The sequence below is a fragment of the Carassius auratus genome, chromosome 42, assembly GCF_003368295.1.
Source record: "Carassius auratus strain Wakin chromosome 42, ASM336829v1, whole genome shotgun sequence".
NCBI classification, from domain to species: Eukaryota; Metazoa; Chordata; class Actinopteri; order Cypriniformes; family Cyprinidae; genus Carassius; species Carassius auratus.
In genome coordinates, this window is record NC_039284.1 from 11,258,132 (window position 1) to 11,280,995 (window position 22,864).

At 37.8% G+C, this 22,864-nt stretch overlaps 2 protein-coding genes and 1 pseudogene across 4 annotated transcripts in view; 1 reads left to right on the forward strand and 2 right to left on the reverse strand.

Annotated features, from left to right (window-relative positions):
• Positions 1–1,399: 1,399 nt before the first annotated feature.
• On the reverse strand, positions 1,400–12,287 carry LOC113060647 (tubulin epsilon and delta complex protein 1-like; annotated as a pseudogene).
• A 563-nt stretch (positions 12,288–12,850) lies between these two features.
• Positions 12,851–15,732, reverse strand: LOC113060648 (dynein light chain 1, axonemal-like). The gene is made up of 8 exons (XM_026229737.1): positions 15,691–15,732; positions 15,228–15,266; positions 14,994–15,103; positions 14,829–14,884; positions 14,706–14,761; positions 14,497–14,623; positions 14,263–14,403; positions 12,851–13,899 (listed from the first exon to the last, which is right to left on the reverse strand). The coding sequence occupies exons 1-8, from the start codon at positions 15,691–15,693 to the stop codon at positions 13,850–13,852; spliced, it is 582 nt and encodes a 193-aa protein (XP_026085522.1). The 5' UTR covers positions 15,694–15,732; the 3' UTR covers positions 12,851–13,849.
• A 1,182-nt stretch (positions 15,733–16,914) lies between these two features.
• Positions 16,915–22,864, forward strand: part of LOC113060649 (alpha-(1,6)-fucosyltransferase-like) — an 82,308-nt gene continuing 76,358 nt past the window's right edge. For 2 of the 3 annotated variants that reach the window (XM_026229738.1, XM_026229739.1), the window contains exon 1: positions 16,915–17,070. The gene's annotated coding sequence lies outside the window, so the exon portion shown is untranslated. Of the gene's footprint in view, positions 17,071–21,850; positions 21,948–22,864 lie in introns of all 3 variants that reach the window. The other variant, XM_026229740.1, reaches the window with a different exon arrangement.

Below are 22,864 nucleotides of genomic sequence, written 5' to 3' on the forward strand. Positions count from 1 at the left end.
GCTGATTTGGAAGATTTCCACTTTCTTTCCAAGCTGACTGATTAAAAATTAAATAGATAAAAAATCCTGTGTGCACTTAATCAGAGTTGTATACAAATCAGCCAATCAGATTAGAGCTTGCCAGATCAGAAAGTACTTTCCAGTTTTGTCTACAAATGCATAAAACTTTCTGTGAACAGACTGTGTGTGAAGCTGTGGCCCCAAAAGATGTTTTTGTCAAACAAAAATGTAGTTTACTCCCTTATTTTATACTGTCCAATAATAATAATAATAATAGTATATATGTATATGTATGTATGTATGTATACCCTATATAGTAAAATACAGAGTTGTTAACTAGGTTATACTATATTCTCACATGTGTGTTAGGTATGTAACAATGCTGCATATAAAAAATAAAGGGAAAAAGTTTCAGTTTTGAAACTGTACTTGCAGGGCTGATTCTGTGACACTTCTTCTATGCAGCACCTCTTTTCATATGAAGTGAGAAAACTGCAACCTATTAATATTGATGGCAAAGAGAAAATGCGACACTTGGACCCATCTGCATCATCTAATTATTAAAATATTCATCAGAGAACTCCAGGTAGCGAAGAACCCACCCACACCAGCTCTTGGCTTGTCACTGGTTGACCTTCTTGATAAAAGCATAATAAGAACCTTGAATTTCAGCTACATGAGTCTCAGCTCATTTAGAGCACACATCAGACATCAGGGAAATGGACCCGGCGAGTCTGTGTGTCTGCGTTTCCTCAGTTGTAAACCGCAATTCTGGACTAGATGAGGAGGCCGAAGGTAATGGAGAGAAAATCCTTTTAGAAATCGTCATGCTCTGTACAGCGTCTAGATTAGGATTCTGCTTATAATCCTAATGAAAATTGGTGTTGGAAATGACTTTCTTAATCAGCTAATACTGCGGCCTGTGCCGGCTTCTTTAGTTTGCCCAAAAGCTCATGTTATCTTGCACACCTAGCTTGTTTACAGCTTTCCAAATGTAATTGAGACCACACCAATTGGCTGGTAGTAACTTGGCATTGAAAGGCAAAATCCTCTCATGTTATGAACTGCTTAGTAAAACTGGGTTCAGATCTCTGCAGGGAGCTGCTAATCATTACTTGGGTTTGATTTTTCCCAATTTCGATCCTAACTTTCACAGGTTTGGAAAGCAACAGAAAGAATGACCTACTTGGCTAGGCTGTTCTGCCTTGTATAAATGGCATGCATTACAAAAATGTCTTCCATTTTCTCTAGCACACCGCCAAGTACACAGAAGTACAGAGGTCAGACATTTGCTTGAGTCGGAGTCATTAGACTAGTTTTTCAAAGTGTGGCTTGATACATTCCAGTAGTCAAAATTATATTTTTTTTTCTCGGTGTAAGTACTCAAGTACAGACAAAATGGCCTTGAACATTCTTCATTTTCCATTCATACAGACATTCACACAGCGGCAGTCATTTTTAAATACGTAAAAATGTATTACAAAACATTCTCTAATGCAGAACATCCATAAGTTTGAAAAACACTAACATGTTCACCTTACTTAGAGAATCAAAATGCAGCCTGTTCAACTTTATGTCAGGATCCCAGTGCATACAGTGACACAAAAAGCGTGTTTATCTCTTAATTGGTGGAATGAGAACCATCTGCTCCATTGTGCTGGCCTGTCTCCGCATTTCCACTCTCATATTTTGCCTCAATCGTTCCAGCTGCCCCCGCAGTACAGCCTCCCTCGCCCTCAGCTCATCCAGAGCTGTCGATGCCTGGAGCTTCCCAGCTGTCACTTCCAGGCCAGGTTCTCCGGTGTGTAACCTGTGCGGTGGCTTTGTGGGCTGTGGATCTGGAGACATGGCAAAAAGCCTCTTGATGTGACTGCGGAGGTGTTAGTAAAACGGAGACCCTCTAAATAGCCGGAAACCTTCTTCTCCACCTCCATTCTCTGACTTTCAGAGAGCCGAGAAGCCCCTTGACGTCCCCCCTAATGAGAACGAAAGCTTGCTAAGACTGATGATTTCAACAGACTGGAATACTAATCAAACATCAAATGGGTACTAATATCAAAAAGAAAGGTATTGCAGAAACCCTTATGATCAGGTACATGGGAGTAGAAATGTCAGTGTATATCTCTTGCATCACTAGGAATGTGTTTAGAAAAGATGTGAAGAAATTTCAGTCTGAGATACTCAGAATAAGACCTCAGCTATGGCAGGCGGTCATTTATCATAACAGGTTAGATCTGTGGATGTATCACATCACAAAGACCACCTAATTATCCACCGCACCAACCACATGGACTTTTCATTCAATAAAGTGTAATTTATTCAAGTAATAAAAGAATGCAATGATGAGATGACCTAGTTTTTATAATTATTTAAGTACCTTCCTCGAACATTACAGAGATATTAAAACATCTCTGGAATCTGCTGGAAGAACCTTTGGACAGGTAATAAAGCATGAGGAGGAAAGTTCCACATGCACAGAACAACTGGGGAATTGGTGCCTATGCAAACTCAAAGAAAAGAAATACTAATAATGATGATGATTATTATCAATTTTATTATGGTCATTATGGTATTTACTGTAGATGACTGTTTATTATTATGTTACTATAATAATTAAAAATAAGTTATTATTATAAATGATAATAATAATATTGTTACTATTATTTATAATACTAATAAGTCAGTAAACAATTATCTTAAATACTACAATAATTATTAGTATTATTAACATAATAATATTTTTTATATAATATCTTCTTTGTCACAGTTTCTTTTTTATGTACAGATACTGTTGCTTTGCCAATATTAGATGTAAAATAAAAGAATACTTTGAAAAACTCTAAACTGGAAGGTAACAGGAAATAAAGGGGATGTGATGAACATATCAATGTGGACTGAGTTTATATAAATCTTAAAACTTAGACTGTCAACATGTCAAAGCACTAACTGACAGCGCTTGAATTTAAAAACTTTATAAACTTCAGGCAGTGAAATCCTAACCTTATTATAAGTTGAAGCCTCCCCTTTGGCACTTATGTTGGTGGATCTTACCTGCTGGCTGGTCATTACCTCCGAGGTGAGTGTGAGAGTGGACTGCTCTATTCTTCTGGCTCTCAGTTCTCTCTGCAGCCTTAGCAACATCTTGTCAAGCCGTTTGACTGCTCTCCTGGTCTCGTCTCCGTGGGGACACCTCACCGTGACAGCCCGCTCCCTTGGTGGCCAATCGGCAGGATCGACCGAGGACGCATCAGCGAGGGAGCTGTCGATCACGCTGTCCTGCACAGAGACAAAGGCATAAGTCAAACAGGTCTGTCAAGACCCCCTTCTGAGACAATTGAGATGCATTGTGCTCAAGCCATGTCAGCGAACCCTGCTAAAAGAATTATATAGTCTTTAGATTCATTTACTAAAGAGCTATTAGTTAACTTTGTTTTCTCCTAGTTCTCATTTGCAGTCAGAACATGCATTCTGTGTAGTTTTTGTAAGGTTTCTCTTTAATGTGCAATCAACCACAATTTAACTTATTTTCTTAGGAAAATTAGATGTGCTTGGTTAGCTATGCGAAAAATTTAAAAGGGTGTTTTTAGACCTACACATTATGTTGTTTATTTTGTCCTGAAACACACTAAACTGAAGTTGAACAGTTTTTGGACAGTTTCTCAGTATTTACCAGATAAAAAAAAAAAAATTGCTGTTAAAACATTATAGGTTAAGAGCCAAACACACAACATCACAAACATTGATAAAGCAAAAAAGTACTTGAAAAATCTAATAAAAAGACAATGTAAATAAAGATACAATAAAATCCCATGAAGTTCTGTAAATGACATTCACATTAAAAGTGACTGTCATAATATGAACAATCCATTTCAAGTTTATTGCAGGATGCATATATGAATACAAATATTTCATTTGAAACTGGGGACAATGAGTATATTATGTAATTTGCAGTGCTTCACGAGAGTGGGTGGTTGCTGAAGAGGTGTTTTTTTTTTTTTAGCTCGCTGTGTTTCTTTGATTGCTGGATATTATAATGGGAAAAATAGCTAAAAATTATTTAAAAAAGAAAATGAATGGGATTTTTATCTCCAGAACCGACTGTTTTGTTTATAAAGTCAAATGTGAGCAAACTTGAATTTGAACGTTTACTAAAACTTTAGTTATTTTTAAGGTTAAAATATCTAAACAGGCCTTAAGGAGTTTAAAAACTAATAGCCCTATGTATGAGCAATAATAACAGCAAGCACCACTGATCGTTTTCTTGTTAAAACAGTTCTGCTACAAAATGTCATGACAGTTCAGATTAACTCTTTGTGCAAGCACCTGCAAAGAAAATTAATTCTTTAAGAACTTGTGCTAATCAACAGCAGCTCAAGCAATAGCTGCGACGCTTAAGAGCTGCTTCCATCACCCTTGTGTGGACGGTGACAAAACAATCATGCCCATATAGCACCATCCAAAATGTTTGGCTTTCATCAAGAACTATAGATTTCCTATTGATGCGGTGGGGATGCTATTTGATTTCCAATCCGCTTCTTCCTGTACTTTGGGACCGGGGAACTTTTGTCTGCGTTTCAAAAGTCTAGATTGAATTTCTCACTAAAAGGCTCCAAAAATTTAATTAACAGGGTTTAGAGTATTTCCACAACTCCATTTACTAGATGATATTGTAATTCACTGAAACCTCACAATGCGTTTTATTCTGACTGTGCATCTTATATCAACTTATATTGAGGTTCAACATAAAAGTACCATAAGAAAATTAATAATTTCAATAGTATGATGTGCTGGAAGTGGGAAAACTAAAAGCCCTCCTCCATTTGTCCAACTCAAAGACACCCATGAGCTCACCACTCTTACTGAATAGCAGTTAAAACATCCCTTTTTACTTCAAAATGCACACTGAGAGTGAAAAATGAAGCCCCTGCCAAGTGCTCAGGACCCACTTCTGCTAGCCGGAGACTTCTTTACAACTTCATTTCAAATTGGAGAGGTGCCAGTGTGAGCGAGGGCTCTTGTCTGCCAGATTCAGAGTCCTGGAGCGCCAGTGCATCACTGTGAATGACAACTCAAATCTAGGCAAGGTTACTGCAGGCAGACCAGCAGTCTGGCTCTCAAACAACAGTAGGGTAATATTAGATTTAGCAGCATTGGTAACTTTTCAGAGTAAATTAATTTGGAGGTGCTGAAAATCTCACACATCTGTCTGGATGAACTGGCCAAGCATAAATACCTGGGGCGGTACAGCGATGTAACAGAATGAACAAACAGAATATCTGATAAAGGAGTGTGAATCTCAAATTCCTTCCTGCTTGAAACACAGCAGACGTACCATCCAGCACCAGAATAAAGCTTCGTGGAGTTTCCAATCCAGATACCCCTCCAGAATTCCATTCAACGCTTGTATCCTCTTCAGCTCCTGAAATAAAATGTAACAAAAAAATCCTGATTAAAAGCAAAGAACCTCTGTTGTTTTTTTAAACAATAAAACCCCCAGTGCAAGTACAGGTTTGTGCACACTTGGCAGCCTCTTTGATCTGTACTCAGGGGCAATTTTTCCCTGTAGGAGCTCAGCTAATACCTCACATCTCTGCAGTTAGACAGAAGCGCTCCAGGGACTAACTCTTCTCAGCACCCCACACAGGCTGAAGGGCAAAGGGGAGGGAGAGAGATCCCTGAGCTGCCCACCGTAACGTATACGGCTTGAGAAGAGAAATGTATTAGCCTGTGTCTAAACATATCCCACACTGTATACTTCACACACTCAGACCTGACAGGCCAAGGTCTAGAATACCTGGAGAAAGCTATTAGTTAAGAAGTAGGATCCCTGGTTGTACGTGATTTGAAATCTGCAATCTTCCCTCATGGGTACTTGGCTCTTGGCTTTAGAGCCAATTACTTGAGAGTCATACATGACATATGACTAATTAATGTGAAGAAAAAAAAGAAAAATGATGTCACGACAACACCGATTGGCTGATGACACTGTAAAAATGTGCACAGTGCATAATTCATCACTAGTGACTGTAATAAGCCATTCAAGAAGAACTGGATATTGTTTATACATGTAATATACAGGTGCTTCTCAATAAATTACAATGCTGTGGAAAAGTTCTTTTATTTAGTTAATTCAACTCATTGTGAAACTCGTGTATTAAATAAATTCAGTGCATTCAGACTGAAGTAGTTTAAGTCTTTAGTACTTTTAATTGTGATGATTTTGGCTCACATTTAACAAAAAACCCACGAATTCCCTCACTATTTCAATAAATTAGAATACTTCATGAGACCAATAAAAAAACATTTTTGTGAATTGTTGGCCTTCTGGAAAATATGTAATTTACTGTACATGTACTAAATACTTGTTAGGGGCTCCTTTTGCTTTAATTACTGCCTTAATTTGTGGCACTGCTGAGGTGGTATGAAAGCACAGGTTTCTTTAACAGTGGCCTTCAGCTCATCTGCATTTTTTGGTCTCTTGTTTCTCATTTTCCTCTTGCCAATACCTCATAGATTCTCTCTGGGGTTCAGGTTCCATTTGCTGGCCACTCAGGCACACCAACACCATAGTCATTTAACTAAATTTTGGTGCTTTTGGCAGTGTGGGCAGGTGCCAAATCATGCTGGAAAATGAAATCAGCATCTTCAAAAAGCTGGTCAGCAGAAGGAAGCATGAAGTCCTTCAAAATTTCTTGGTAAACAGGTGCAATGACTTTGGTTTTCAAAAAACATAATAGACCAATACCAGCAGATGACAATGCACCCCAAATCATCACAGACTGTATTAGCTTCTCCACCCTTCCTCCAGACTCTAGGACCTTGGTTTCCAAATCAAATGCAAAACTTGCTCTAATCTGAAAAGAGGACTTTGGACCAAAGGGGAACAGTTCACTTCTTCTTCTTCTTAGCTCAGGTAAGACGCATGTGACGTTTTCTGTGGTTAAGGAGTGGCTTAACAAGAGGAATACGACAACTGTATATGACAACAAATGTGTTTGTATGCCTTGTGAAATTCACTCAAATTCTTAATAGATTTTGCTTGACAATCCTCATAAGGCTGCGGTTCTCTCAGTTGGTTGTGCATCTTTTTCTTCCACACTTTTTCCTTCGACTCAAATCTCTGTTAACATGTTGGGCTACACTTGAAGCTTAATGTGAAGCTTCTTTGGCAATGTATGTTTGAGGCTTACCCTTGTGAAGGGTGCCAATGATTGTCTTCTGGACAACTGTCAGATCAGCAGTCTTCCCCATGATTGTGTAGCCTGGTAAACCAAACTGAGAGACCATTTTAAGGCTCAGGAAACCTTTGCAGGTGTTTTGAGTTAATTTGCTGATTGACATGTCACCATATTCTAATTTGTGGAGATAGTGAATTGGTGTTTTTTTTTTAAATCAACACAATTAAATGAACCAAAGACTTAAACTTATTTAGTCTGTGTACACTGAATTTATTTAATACACAAGTTTCACAATTTGAGTTGAATTACTGAAATAAATGAACTTTTCCCTGAGATTCTAATTCATTGAGCTGCACCTGTAATATAGTGAAGGCCAGTTTTGTGCCCAATTCAATTCTTACTAATTGTGAATGTGGGAATAAAATGGCAATAAACTTGAGCTTTAGTCATTTATAGAAACTAGTTTTTACAACCGTCCATTCCCATTAATAGAATGATTCATAAGTGTCATAAAAAAAATGTATGCATTTAAAGGGACACTCCACCCCAAAATGAAAATTTTGTCATTAATCACTTACCCCAATGTCATTCCAAACCCGTAAAAGCTTTGTACATCTTCAGAACACAATTTAAGATATTCTGGATGAAAACCGAGAGGCATGTGACTGTTCCATAGAGTGCCAAGTAATTTACACTGTCATTGTCCAGATAAGTATGAAAGACATCGTCAGGATAGTCCATCTGATATCAGGGTTTCAACCGTAACGTTATGAAGCGACAAGAATACTGTTTGTAAGCAAAGAAAACAAAAATAATTACTTTATTCAACAATTCCTTTGTCAAAGACTCCTCTGTGTCTCTCCATTTTATCCATGCCACAAGTATGCGCTGTTTTCTTTCAAATTAAAGCATGAATACATGTAGAAACAGCACATCCTTGTGGCGCGGGTGACACAGAAGAGCGTCTGCAGTTTGAGTGATGTGGACACAGAGGAGACTGTTGACAAAGGAATTGTTGAATAAAGTCGTTATTTTTGTTTTCTTCGCTTACAAACAGTATTCTCATCGCTTCATAGCGTTATGGTTGAAACACTGATGGCAGTGGACTATTCTGATGATGCGTTCATACTTTTCTGGATCTTGACAGTGTAACTTATTTTTTTACTTACTTGGCAGTCTATGGGACAGTCACAAGCCTTGTCTTTACATTTATTTTGAAAGATGAGGTTTGCGATTATGGAAAGGGACATTACATTTCCGACGAGTGCTTGTGGAGTTCGACCAGTCACAATGCACTGGGTCAGTTGGCCAATCAGATCGTACTGTACTTGTCGGAAGGAGGAACTTTTTAGAAAATGACGCTTTTGAGAGAGGCGGGGCACAGATAACCTACAATAATGTACAGTATTTTAAAATCTTTTACACTCTCTTTCACTCACTTTCTATTTATACCACTCGTTCTTTTTCACATTTTTGTTATATACTCTAAACAACCTACCTGACAAAAACAGCCCCTTCTTTGGTGTCAGGAGGGGGACTTTTTCTAATACATAAAATACTCTTACAATGCCTCTAAAGAGCAAGGGAAAGAGCAAAGGAACAGGAGAGCGTGGGCCTTTTGACTTTAAAGATCAAGATCTTCACTCTTCAAACAAGCAGGATTTCCCACCTTGTCAATCTGTCACACCAAAGCATCGGGCGGCAGGTACACAGAGGTGGATGCTTCATTACAGCTTTCTCCAGATTAAGCCAGGGGATGAAAAACACATTGACAGCTGTGAGCAATCATTCGTAGATTGAAATGAGCTTGTTACCTAGCTTACGGCAGTTATTATCGAGCGCTGATCTCCATATGCTCTGATGACGGATAGAAGCACTTACTATACACCAAAGGAATACAAATGCGACAAGAAGTCTCTGGAGAGAATCTAAATTAGTAAAGGCGTTGCTTGTCATGTAATAACACTGATCAGGGGCTGAACTCATAACACTTGCCCAGTGTTTAATGCACAAATCCTGAGACCTGCATGATCTTATGCCAATATTTCATTACAATGTTCCAGCATTTTCATGTCACCTTGTCAAGAGCAGTTGATGTCATGTTGCTGTAATGGGAACCAGTGAGGTGAGGCTGGCAGACAGCAGAAGGGCTGATACTGGAGATAACCTAGAGAGAGAGAATACAGGGTATTATTACATTTCTGCATTTACATCTAAATATGCTGTTTTCATCATTATTTTAGATTAGATTTTTAGTGATTTACCCTGTGAGTGAATTTGGACCTCTCCTCCTGGGCTGAGAGTAAGCACTTCCACTGAAGTCTTAGTTTCCCATATTGCCACTGCAGAGCCTGTAGAACCGGGTCCTTCTTCACTGAGGCATCCTCTTCTGGTCCATGTGCCGCTACTTCAGGCTGTCCAGGTATTAGTCCTTGGGGGATCTTACATGTTCACAAACATGAAAAAAAATTACATTACAGTAGCTATCAAGCATCATTCTATTAATACTGTAACAACATCTGGAGGCAAAAAGTACAAATCCTACAATACAATAGTAAAGATAAAGAAATCCTTCAGTAGATTAAGGTTTTATGATTTAACCCCAGGGGAGACATGAACCTCAAGCTGGTTCTAGGGGAGATTTTGATTTAACTTTGTTAAACCCATAAAACAGGAACTGCTACTTAGGGCTTATGCTATTACAAATAATAATGTTTTGATCTTTTTTCTTTTTGTAATTAACAGCTCCAAGGAACACTCCACTCTTTTGTATTTTTTTTTTTAAACATGCTCATTTTCTCCCCTAGAGTTAAACAGTTGAGTTTTACGGTTTTTGAATCCATTCAGCTAATCTCCGGGTCTGGCGGTAGCTCTTTTAGCTTAGCATAGACCATTGAATCTGATTAGTCCAGATTTAAATAGGAAAAATATAAAACTCTTTGGTCTTTTTTGAGTGGGATGCTAACAGTCTAATAAGATTCAATGATCGATGCTAAGCTAAGCTAAAAGTGCTACCACCGGACCCTGAGATCAGCTGAATGGATTCGAAAACGGTAAAACACAACAGTTTAACTCTAGGAGAGTTGGAAAAGTGTTTCTTTAACAAACAATTTAGCTTTTTTAGGAAAAATATGTTACTGCTGCATTCAGATTGTGTTCCTGTAGCTCAACTGGTAGAGCATTCAAATTTGTATTGTATTTGGAAGAAGGTTCTTACGCTTAGGTTACATTTATTTGATCAACACTATGGTAAAGACTTTTATTTTGTGAAATATTATCATTGAATTTTTGTTTCTATTTCAATATGTCATTTATTCCTGAAATGTTAAAGCTGATTATTTTAGCAGCCATCAACCTTCAGTGTCACATGATCATTCAGAAATGACTGAATATGCTGATTTGGTGCTTAAGAAACATTGATGCATTTTGCGGGTTTCCTTGATTAATAGAAAGTTCAGAAGAAGAGCATTTATTTGAAAGAGAAATCTTCTGAAACATTAAAAAGTCTTTGTCACTTTTGATCAATTTAATAAATAGTTTCTAAATGAAAGCATTATTAGTTTTTTGTTTTGTTTTTTATGTACCGGCTCCAAACCTTTGAACAGTAGTATCCTTTGCACATATATAAATACATCAAACAGAAATAGATTTATGCGGCACTCCTTTTGAGAACAATGCAACACTCAGACCTATTAAAAAATGTCTAAGTAAATTTTTATTAAGTAACAGGTTCTGTATTATTATACCAAATTCAGTTTGCTCCTTTTTTGTTATAATGGGGTCATTAAGGTTTTTAATAACTCTAATGATATAATGATTATTGATATATATATATATACACACACACACACACACACATATATATATATATATAGTATCTCAGTCTTGCATAATGTTCTTGAGAGGCATGCTGATAGGATTTCAAGAAAAGTTTTTTCCTTTTTTTTTTTTTTTCTTTTTTAGAACTAGAACTAGAAATTCAATGTCCTTTCCATGAACATCATTGTGCATAAAATGAAGTTATTCTGCTCCCTGCTGGCCTTAAACAGAATAACACTTGAAATTCTAGCTTGACTGCTTTTTATTTACAAGATCCTTGTAGTATTAATAGAGGAAAGCAATTTATAAAAATAGTAATCTGTCCGTTGATTGGATCACCAGAACCCAAGGTCTCACCAGTGGTGCAGATGAGAGTGTGTCTAACTGATGAACCTTCTCAGCCAGCATGAAGTCTAGCAGATTCCCTGATGACAGCACCCAGCCGAACGCCAGGAGCAAATCTCGGGTCCCCACCTCTTCTCTGTGACTGGGGGGCCAGGGCCCCACTACCCACGGGGCCCCATAGCCACAGTAACACAGAGCACTCCTGACAAACAGCAGCTGCATATCTGCAAGCACAACACTGTGAGTCATACAAACAATGATGTATTATTACACATGGACTGCAGTTGTGGGCAATGATCAACTTACCATAGTCTTGGTCTCTAAAGTCCCAGCATGCACAATCTAGAGCAAAAGCTTTCTGCAAAAGACTGCTTAGCAAACTCCACATGTCCACTGTCTGAAAGCAAAACATGTTTTGAGCACACTAAGCAGGGCTTATCTAGCTAATGATGATGACTCTTCTACCAAACTATCCTAAATGAAATTAAAGAGGGATTAGTGCTAACGTTACCAAGACAGTAGTAAAGTAACTTTACCATAATCTTACCGCATCTTTTCTGTTGAATTTGGCTCTCCTGAATGCCTCAGCTGTTGGTATCGACTCGACGCTTAACACAGACAGTAATTTACAAAGAGAAGTAATAACTTCTTTCACTTTAACACTCTTTTCGAGAGGCATTTTGCATGTTTTATGTTTAAGGCAACAGTTGCTGGTCGTTAGGCAACAGACACTTCCTAGTTGAGTGACATTTACGCCGTTTTGATTAGTTGTTGTTTTGGCGCGCTACATGATTGACGTCAATCCTGACCAATAGAAATTGTAGACAGCCAACCTCGATACGTCACACTGACTGAACTTTGTACAGTCTATGGGTTTTACTGATGATTTATTTTGTATATTACATTTTGAGCTAGTCTGTGCATTTAATTTAATGTATAATGTATATTTCCATTTTATTTTCCGCTCCTTGACGCTGCTGTTTTAAAATATGAAATATAATAAATACATTCTCAAATATCTCCTTCTAAAATCCGCAGTTGAATTGGAAAGTATACTAACATGTAAATACCGACCAAACGCCTTGTTGCACAGTCATACAATTTCAAGGAGTAACAACATTTTCTCATATTTTGTTAATATGTAACGTTTATAATAACCTAGCAATGAAGCGAAGAAAAAAAAAAAAAACTTTGTAAAGGACTTTACTGCCCCCTACTGTTTATGTTTCAATGCTTATCCCCTAAATAATTTGTTGATCTTAGTTTAATTTAAATATTTACTAAAGATTTTTTAGATCAAAAGATGCATCATTTAACATTAATTAATGCACTGTGAACTAAAGTAAACATTTTTATTGACTAACATTAATTTTACAGCCAAATAAATGCTGTTAAAATATACTGTTCATTCTTAGTCTACATGAGTTAATGCATTAGCCAATGCTATCAAATGAGTTCTTATTGTAAAGTATTATCACAAATTCAATGCAATGGTAATAATAACAGCATAACTTGAGCAGAGGACAAAATAGTTTTATTGTTTCTTATGAAACAGTAAACAAAAACATATATAGGGGTCAAAAACATGCTCAAAATTGTTTCTATAAAATTGAAATCACACTTATAAAATTTTAAGAAAGTCAGACAACATTTTAATTACAGTATTAGTTATGGTATCTTTATTTGGCCACTGTACACTGATGTTACTCTATAAAGAAATTGCTCTCATTTTGCACCATACAAAATAATATGTTAACAATACACTGAGTAATGGAACTGTATGACAACAGGATAGCTGCAAATAGATTAGGAGTTTGCTTATGTCAAAACAAAATTATTACAAAAAGTATGCTATTTAGAATTTGAATCTTGCAATTATTAATGAACTTTAAATACAGAGTATTTTTAAAGTAGCCTCCTAATAGAGACATACTAAAGCATAGCACCACCAAATAGAACAGTTAAAGCCAGTCCACACTTGATCGGTCATTCCAGTTTTGTAGTTGCTGTCACTGGCTTGCATTTACTGTTACAATCTATCAAGTTATTGATTTCCCTGAAAAGTTTTGTCATTAACTTTCTCATCTTTTAATATGTCCTTCATGTGGGAACATGGAAATTAACTGGTTATTCAAGTCAAAGATCTTACTTCACTGAATCAAGTTGTTAAATTATTAAGTATAATAGGTGTACATATTAATACTTCATAATACGTTTTTAAGCATGAGATATATTAAGTAGAAATGTCTTTAAGTAATGAGTACCATCCAATCTGTCCTTCTGCACCACCCATACATTATGATTGTATATTTCCGCTTGTGCTAAGGCTAACAAAATGCATCAAGTGTGTGCTTTTCAGATCTATTCAAATAGTGTTAAAGCTCAAGAAAATGGATTTAGGTTTTTAGCTTATTCCATATAAATACACCTGAAAAATGCAAATATTGCACAGACTGGTGTTTAAACAATAAAAATGCACCAATTTTAGAATATTTAAAGGAATTGCATCAACTCTCCCCTTCACCTTCCTCCTCTTCTCGTTTGATAACAGGGTTTCCTAAAAATTAAAATGATGGGGAATCATCAAAGGTCATTTTTGCAACCATGGTCTTTGAAACATATGAACACTTTTATTTTATTTTTTACATGTTTAACTAATTGTTTAAAGGGATAGTTCACCCAAAAATGCTTTCTTATGTTGAACATAAGATAAGATATTTTGCAGATGGCTGTATAATAAAAGTCAATGGCAACCACCAACTGTTTGATTACCAGCAATCTTCAAAATATCTTCTTTTATGTTCAACATAAGAAAGCAACTCATACAGGTTTGGAACGAAATGAGGATGAGTAAACGATGACAAAATTTTCATTTTTGGGTGAACTATCCCTTTAACTACTGGAAAAATATGCTGCGTACCATCTAGCTTTTTAAGCTTGGGAAGCCTCTTAGTAGCTTCCTCCATCCAGTTGCCATCTGCAGAATACTTCTCTTCTAATGGATTCCCCACAAAGACAAGGTCTACCAATGATGGAAGATCTGCCAGCTTCTGAAACTCCCCTAAAGGAACAAACAGCCTCATAAAATGCTCATCCTTGACAAACCATGGCTGAGCTGCTATGGGACTCTCAGTAATCTATCTTCCATGCTCACCCCATTCCTTGACCAAATTGTTAGACATGTACAAGACCTTGAGTTTCTTCATGACATGAATTCCCTTCAGTTTTTCTATGAGGTTATAAGAGATCCACAGCTCCTCCAGAGTATCACCTACTGCCTCCTGACAGCGACAGAAGAGAAGTTAGAGAGAAGAGGAGTCCACTTCTTAACCTTATCCTATAATGTTCTGTTACTGTACTTACAAGTCCATTAAGGTTTTTGACGTTATTCCGGCCCAAGGACAGTATCTTAAGGTTCTCTAGAAGAAAAATGTAAATAAACTGTTCAGCAATCATGACACATGCACTTGACGGGTATGTACTTACTTAGACCATTCAAGTTGGCAATTTTTTCAATACAGTTTGTAGACAAGGATAATCTCCTAGGCAGAACAGAACGTACAAAGAAAATATATTATAGAGTTATATCTGAAACACAATGATGCTGGTTTATAAAAAGTATTTGTACTGTATTTGTATATTTAGACTCACTCGCAGTTGACAAGGTTTGAGAGAGATACGTCCATTTTTTCAATGGGAGGGATCTGACCATAAAGCTTCACTGCTGTGGCCTCATTCGCTTTTTCACCTGTTTTCTCCTCCTTGAATAAACCAAGTGAAATCAATCAAGACACAGAGCAGAGCTTACATGTTTACTGTGAATATTTAATGGGTTAAAACATGGAAGAACTAATCTACAATCTTAATTAGCAATACATGTTTTACCCATTTCGCCAGGGCCTCTTTAATAGTTGTTGCTTTTGCCTGAAAACACAATAATAATAAAATTGTGATGGCTCACAGAAAGGTAATATTATGTTTGTTGGAAAAATATAGTTAAGATCCTAATAAATTATAATAAAATGTATTTTTTTCCCCTCTAAATCCAGCTCACTAATAATACAGATGCTAAGCTAGCTAGACTCTCCACATTACGTTGACATCTTCTGTAGCCCGTTTAAACTAACCACTCTAAAATATAACCTGCTAATGTCTGACAGCTAGCAATGTGGCTAAATGTTTATCTGCTACAAACTGCCAGACACAATTGATGAACACTAATGCAACTTGTATTTCCATCCAGCGTGATGGTTTATTATTATATATTATTATATATTTCCTAATTTAGAACAATGCATTTTGCACTCAATAATGTCACATAATACTATGAAATAGGATGGGAACTCACCATGTTGTTCTTTACGGTTGCTATGGAACTGCTCCGACGCAAAGCGCGTGCGCGAAGTGATGCCTACGTCTAGCACCACCCGCGTATTCGCGTGACATGTTGACAACACGCACATCATCACGGTCGCCTTGCCCATTTGAAAAGATAACTAATGAAACAAATCGAAATATTACAATGCTATTTTCGCTTTTTATAATATTAAGGCATTTATATTTGATACAAAAGTCAGTATGTATTATTTGGCTCTAGATTTAGCCCTCCATTGTATACTAGAAAATAAACTATTGGGTTGAGTGGTTCATGATGTAATACCACAGTCAGACCACTGGGTGGGGGTGGTGTAACAATGATTACAGTCTTACTGCCCTAGATGTAGCGGTAGTGTGTGTGTGTGTGTGTGTGTGCTCTTGTTTTTGTGACATATCAGGACACAACTCTGTATAATGACATGGGTATGACACAGGTGTTACAAGGAGAGGGTGACTTATGAGCATATAACCCATGTCCCCATTTTTCAAAATGCTTATAAACCGAGAGAGAGAGAGAGAGAGAGAGAGAGAAAGAGAGAGAGAGAGAGAGAGAGCAAAATAGAGATCCAACACTTGGATTTATTAGGCTGTTTAGGATTCATCAGCTATCTTCTACATGCCTTTAATGACAGTCCCATATGTAATGGTACCAATTTCCAGCAAAAAAAATAAGTACATAGATAGGCCATAGTTTAACCATGGCATTTGGAGTACAAATGGAAGCCTAATAAATACAGCAAAATTATAGTCTACTACACATTTATTAATTTATTTATGAAATTATGAAATAATTGTGACATAAATTAAAACTTATAATTATATTTTTGTCTCATACCTTGACCTTAATCTCATAATTATTACATTGTATTACATAGTTTAGACTTTTTATGTTATAACTAAGACTTTCAGAAATGTAGAAATGTAATCTGTACTATCCCGAGAGTATCTCACATTTGAATAAAAAGTGGGCTTTTTTATTATTCTAATAAAATCCCACACGATCGGTCGCTTTAAATTGCTTTATCTGCGGTCTCATTAGTGAAATGACTGTTTGTCACATTTGCACGGAGAAAATCAGTCGCACTACGCTGGCAAAACCATGAATAATGATATCGAAGAAATTGCATTCAGTGCCGAGGAGCGCTTGTATCGTGTTGATCTGACACACGCATGCGCAGTGCAGCCCAGCGACAGCCGAGCAGAGCAGCCTCCTCAAGAGCCCAGCAGCGACACTTCAGACAGCAGCAGTCAGTCAGTCTCCCAGTTCCTGTTTCCGCCACGACTCACGAAGCATCCCTTTCGTTAAAACATACGCGCTGTGGAGATACTAAAACGCCAGTGCCATATCAAGGTAAGTGTGTCGCCGTTACCCACGACCGCATTATTTGAAGGAAAACGTCGTTTTTCTCGCCGGCGAGTTCGCTCCATCCCGGCCTGTTGCTAGCTGCATCGACTGCTGAACGGCAAAAATAACGGTCATGTTTGCAGCTTGAGCTCATTGTGTTTTGGCGCCTTGATCTCTGCTCAGACAGTCATTCTGTGGATATCACGATCACTGCACGCTGTATAATGTGCTTATGTACTAGAAAGAGATTGCGAATGAGAATAGCAGTGCCAAATATAGGAAGCCTAACGTACTTTAAGCGAATCTACAACATATAACGTTATCGCGAACGAATCTGTTAACAAATACGCCAGACGACATTATTAATAAATGGTTTATAACAGGACTGTTGTGCAGTGTAAATGCCCGGGATGTTAGTCAGACATCGAGCAGGAATCGCAGCAGCAGTAGCGTGTCCATGTTTTTGTGTAGAGAAAAAGGCAAGTTAACGTGAAACCGCTGCAGAAATCAACTAGAGTGTTACTTTTAGACCCTTGTGGGAAAAGGCAGTGTTACTGAACACTGCGAAGTGTGATTTAAAGAAATAGTTCACCCAAAATAAAATACAGAAATTTCGAAGAGTGTGGTTTCCATCAAATGATAGCGAATGGGGATTGAAAATGTCAAGCATGTGAACTGTAATAAATGTGTCATAAAAGTAGTCCGCACATCTCGTACACTATTCTCAAAGTGTTTTGGAGTCAGAACATGGCAATTTTGTGAGGAACAAAATGCAGTTTTTGTTTTAAAAGCCTGACATTTGACTTCACTCTCCATGGGAGGGTGTTCACGTGAGAAGAAAAGAAAATAAAAAAGTTAAAGGTGTATCTTCAATGAATCGGTTGATCCAAAAATAACCAACCCGTTTCTCTTCAAAAAGCACTTGTATGACTTGAGAATACTTGGAAATTAGGTTTAAGATCATTTTATGGTGCCTTTTCATGCTTTGGTAGTCATTGTAATTACATGCAAATAAGCATCTGGCAGATTACTCAAAATATCTTTTTCTGGTTTGGAACAATGTGAAGGTGGGTAAATAATAACAGCATTTTAATTTTAGGGTGAACTGTCCCTTTAAGAATGACGTAAGCAATAAAGCCTGTTATTGTAGCAATACTAGCTGTTATTATGATGACAGTTGCTACAAGTATTTTCGCTATTCTTCTATATGTCAAAGGATATGAAACAGGGAGCTGTCTACCTAGAAGCCATAGATATGAAATCAAAGGCACAGGAATATTTGTCTCTGCCAGTGCTTTTCTTTATTTAATCCACTCCTATCACACCCATTAGACACACTTCAGGATGGGCACTTTTAATTATCATCGAATAACAATTTGGCGTCACACCTTCAAGGCTACTTTGTGGTTTTATCTCCCGTCATGTTGTCAGCTATTTTAATTAATGTACTGAAAACATTTGCCTCACTTAAGAGCCTTGTAAAATCAATGTCTTCTACAGATGTTCGGTCATAATGCCCAGTCCCTGCTCTTCCAAGCATGCACCGATAACAAGCTTTCATAGTCAAGTGTGTTATTAAATCTACTTGGACTAGCGTGCATTCTCTCAACATTCATACATCTTTAATAGTGCTTTTTTAATTGAATCAGCTTATCTCACTTGACTTGGAATTAATGATATAATTAAATCTGCCATGATAATTGATACCTCCACAAGCTTAGGTTTCTGGAAAGAGATGTTGTTCCTTGAAAGTCAGATAGTCATCATCAAAAAAGTAAACTGTTTTCTGAATCTGTCCTGTATCACTTGATTTGCGCCGCATTTGACCTTTGAGCAGCAAAGCATACAACAATATGAACATTTTATTTCATAAACCTATGTAGATACTGTATATTAGCATACTATAAATGCCAGGTTTTGGACTAGCTCTTTTCCATTGTACACTGGAAAATATGTTTGTCAGGTAACTGTAAAAGTGGTTAACAAATATTGCCTGAATCCGCCTGACTATATTAGATTAGGCAAACAAGATTCATTTTCATGGGTCAGGTAGAAGTCACTCCTACACATTTCACTTTTTACAGTGTAGTCAGGCGAACTGAGAGAATGAATTCTACACTCCTCTGCTATGTTTACTTGCCAGTGTCTTTAGATCTGTCTTAGCCAATGGCAGTATCTGTAACTTCCCTAAGGGGCGGTTCATTTTGCTAGCGGCCTTTTTCCGGGAATTACTCTAAAACAAATCCACATAGAGAGTTTTAAACATGTTTTGTCAGGCAATCGAAATGTGCTTCATGTGGTACATGTGAATTAAGTTAATACAACAGAATCAACGGAATTATGTAACCTTATATAAAGGTCTACACTAAGTAACACCAGCTTAGGGAAGTCGTGGCCTAATGGTTAGAGGGTTGGACTCCCAATCGAAGGGTTGTGGGTTCTAGTCTTGGGCCGGACGGAATTGTGGGTGGGGGGAGTGCATGAACAGCTCTCTCTCCACCTTCAATACCACGACTTAGGTGCCCTTGAGCAAGGCATCGAACCCCCAACTGCTCCCCGGGCGCCGCAGCATAAATGGCTGCCCACTGCTCCGGGTGTGTGCTCACAGTGTGTGTGTGTGTGTGTTCACTGCTCTGTGTGTGTGCATTTCGGATGGGTTAAATGCAGAGCACAAATTCTGAGTATGGGTCACCATACTTGGCTGAATTTCACTTCACTTAAGTCATTTTTAAGGGTTAGATCAGGTGCAAACAGCTAAGGTAGCAATTATATTCATCCTTTTTCAGTGCAGTATCAAATTCCATGTGGATCTCTGAATAAAGACCAGTTTTAAAGAGAGCTGTGAATACAACTGTTCACATATTCATATTTAGACAAAGGAAATTAGCTATTATAAAGTTCATATGTAAGGGTGTGATGTGACTTTTTTCTTACTCAAGTTAACTAAGTGAAGTTTATCTTTATCAGCATTTGCATCGATGTAAGTTATTTTCTCAGTTCTGTTCGGTCATTCACACAAATAAATATGCATTAATTTGTCAAATGCTCCTGGAGTCTCATGTAGTTTGCACTGATTGACTCTGCTCATACAATTACAGTTGTGAAAACAGTGCTTCATGTGCCGACGTGATCCAATGCTACCTTTGCAGGTTTTGTTTTATGTTATTTCTATTAATGACACTGATGTGGTGACTACACATGTTGCCATTGTCACATGATCATGTAACAGCACACTTTGCCTAGCAGAAATCCATTGCATGTATGCCTTTCTTCTCACATATGTCATATTTGAGTAATGAACTGAGAAATCTAATAATGCCCTTGATAGATAATTATCTATTGGTGAGAATTATGAAGAAGAATTATAAACCAAAAAAAGACGTTCTGGTTTATGATCGTTTTACTGAGATTGAATGGAGGAGGAATGCAGTGCAGGGCTTTGCTATACTTTCTTAACATACATTCGGACCATGCTGTGAAGTGAAGCTCAGGACTATCCCACTCCATTTGCTCATCTCTTCTATTCTGCCAATATCAGGTGACTACTCTTGAGTTTCCATAGCAATGTGGGCAGTGGGTGGGGATAAAGAGGTTCTGATCAGTTTTAATGATAGTGTAGTTTGCCTCTCTGAACAGGAAATGGAAAGTCTCTCCCAATAGGTTTTGATTGGAACGGCTGAGAGGTGTGGGACTGGGCGGCAGGGACTGGTGTGTACAAGTGCAGGTGTGTGTGTTTGCATGAGATGCATGATGAAGTGAGTAGCTGCAGTGGGGTGGGATAATCACATGGATGAAATCTCTGGCAGGGATCCTAATGGCAATCAATGTAACTTTCCACATGATGAACATTTGCACTCACTCTTTCCCCATTCTAGTTCTGCAGCAGTGGGCAGCAAGAAAGAATGACCCAGCCATTGACTTTACTTAATCTCTCTTTCCCAGGACAAGGAAGACCATGAGTCATTCTTCAGAGCCCTTTGGAGATTGTAAAGTCTGTTTGTGTGTGTACATGCATGTGTGTTGGTGTGCTTTGCTGGTAGATTCTTGTCTGACTGCTTTTGGACCCATCAGACTTGACAGTGGGCAACGTCAGGGAGCTGTTTCATTGGCTATAAATACCACACTGCAATGTGGAGCATCACTCTGGCAGCTGCAGGGGAACTGCTCTGCAATCACCCACACACAAGGGGAGGCAGGGTCAGGATTACACCAAACACAGACCTTGTGTGACCCCTGCCGAAAAAAATTACATGTTTTTGCACAGACATATGGTATGAATGATTAAATGGGAATATTTGCCCTGGAAGCTGTTTATTTGCAGCCATCATAGTCAATGATTACCTACCGCGGGGCTTCATTTAAACCAGTGGAAATTTGTTGAACATGACAATGTTTTTCTCCCAGAGTTCCCCATGCACTTGCCATAGCAGACAGATAAACCTGAGCTATTATGCCAAATGTGCAAAGGCAGTTGGTAGGCTCTCTCAGAACGAAGGGTGAATAGTGCTCAACAAACAGATCTGAGACCCTTATTTAGAATTGAGAACCCAGGGGCATGGAATTTGCACAATAACTGTGTCCTATGTTTGAGCTACTTGCAGACAATGAGGCCACGGTTACTTTAATTCAGAAAGAGGGGTAAAAGTAGCAGCAAAAATAAACCATAACCATCTTGAATAAGTAGCCAGGTACTTTTGCAACAGGTCCTCACTCTGAATTACAAGATAATATAATGTATTTAGTTCTTTCTACATGCCATCATTCATCCTTGCTTCGTCATCTGTAGGAGGAAACACACCTTGCCCCATCAGAGTTGACTTCGACACACCCTCTTGGATACACAACTGCTCAAGGGAAATAGAGGCAAGGTGTGAAAAACAGAGGTATAGTAAATAGCCTAACTATTTTTGATGGGATTAAATTTCCAAATGATGCTTGAGTTACAGTAAGTAGCAGAGTACTGATTTAAATGGGATTGACATCTCTGCTCAAATGGGAATGTCTGTTTTCTGGATGTGGGTGTTAGAGAAGGTGCATTCATCATGAAACCCATTGATATAACCAGGATTTAATTTTCTTTTTACAGCTATATATAAATACTTGAACCAACAGTTTTTTCGTTACTCAGAAAGCTGGTAAAAAAATAAATAAAAAAATAAACATTCCATAATGAAGCCGCAATAGATAGATGGGTGAGAAATGTAGCTTTACAATTACAGACATTCCTTGTCTGGGTGGGATAAGATTTCTTAGAAGCCTAAAAGGTTAAAAGTAAAGCATCAGGTAATTTGCAACACAAGTGAAAAACAAAACCTTCTGCTTTGGATGAGATTAAAGAGAGAAAATCTGCGAAACACAAATTTACCTGACCTTCTCAAGGAAAACTAGTCCCGTTCAAATAAGCTTCAGGCTGAATACCCAGGGGACTCATGTCTGAGGTAAAGATGATGGAAGCATTTTTGAGACATCTAGTCCTGTAGTCTGCATTGCTCAGCACTGACCCGAGTGAGACTGCTGTCTCAGCTCAACTGGAGCACGCTCAATAGCATCCCTAATTCATTGCTAACGGCATCTCTGGGAAAATTAAGCATCTCTGCGGTGCTCACAACGATGGATAGAGATCGGCATAAAAACAACAGAGGTAGGATCAGAGGGCAGACAAGATGTTGGAGTGTTATTAAACAAACCTGATTTGCATGGTTGGGGCATCTCATCTACTAAATTCCAGCCCTCAGAAGTCATTAAGTTGAGATGAGTCAAGTTCAAAAACCACTATGATGGATGATTGTCCAAGCCGTAC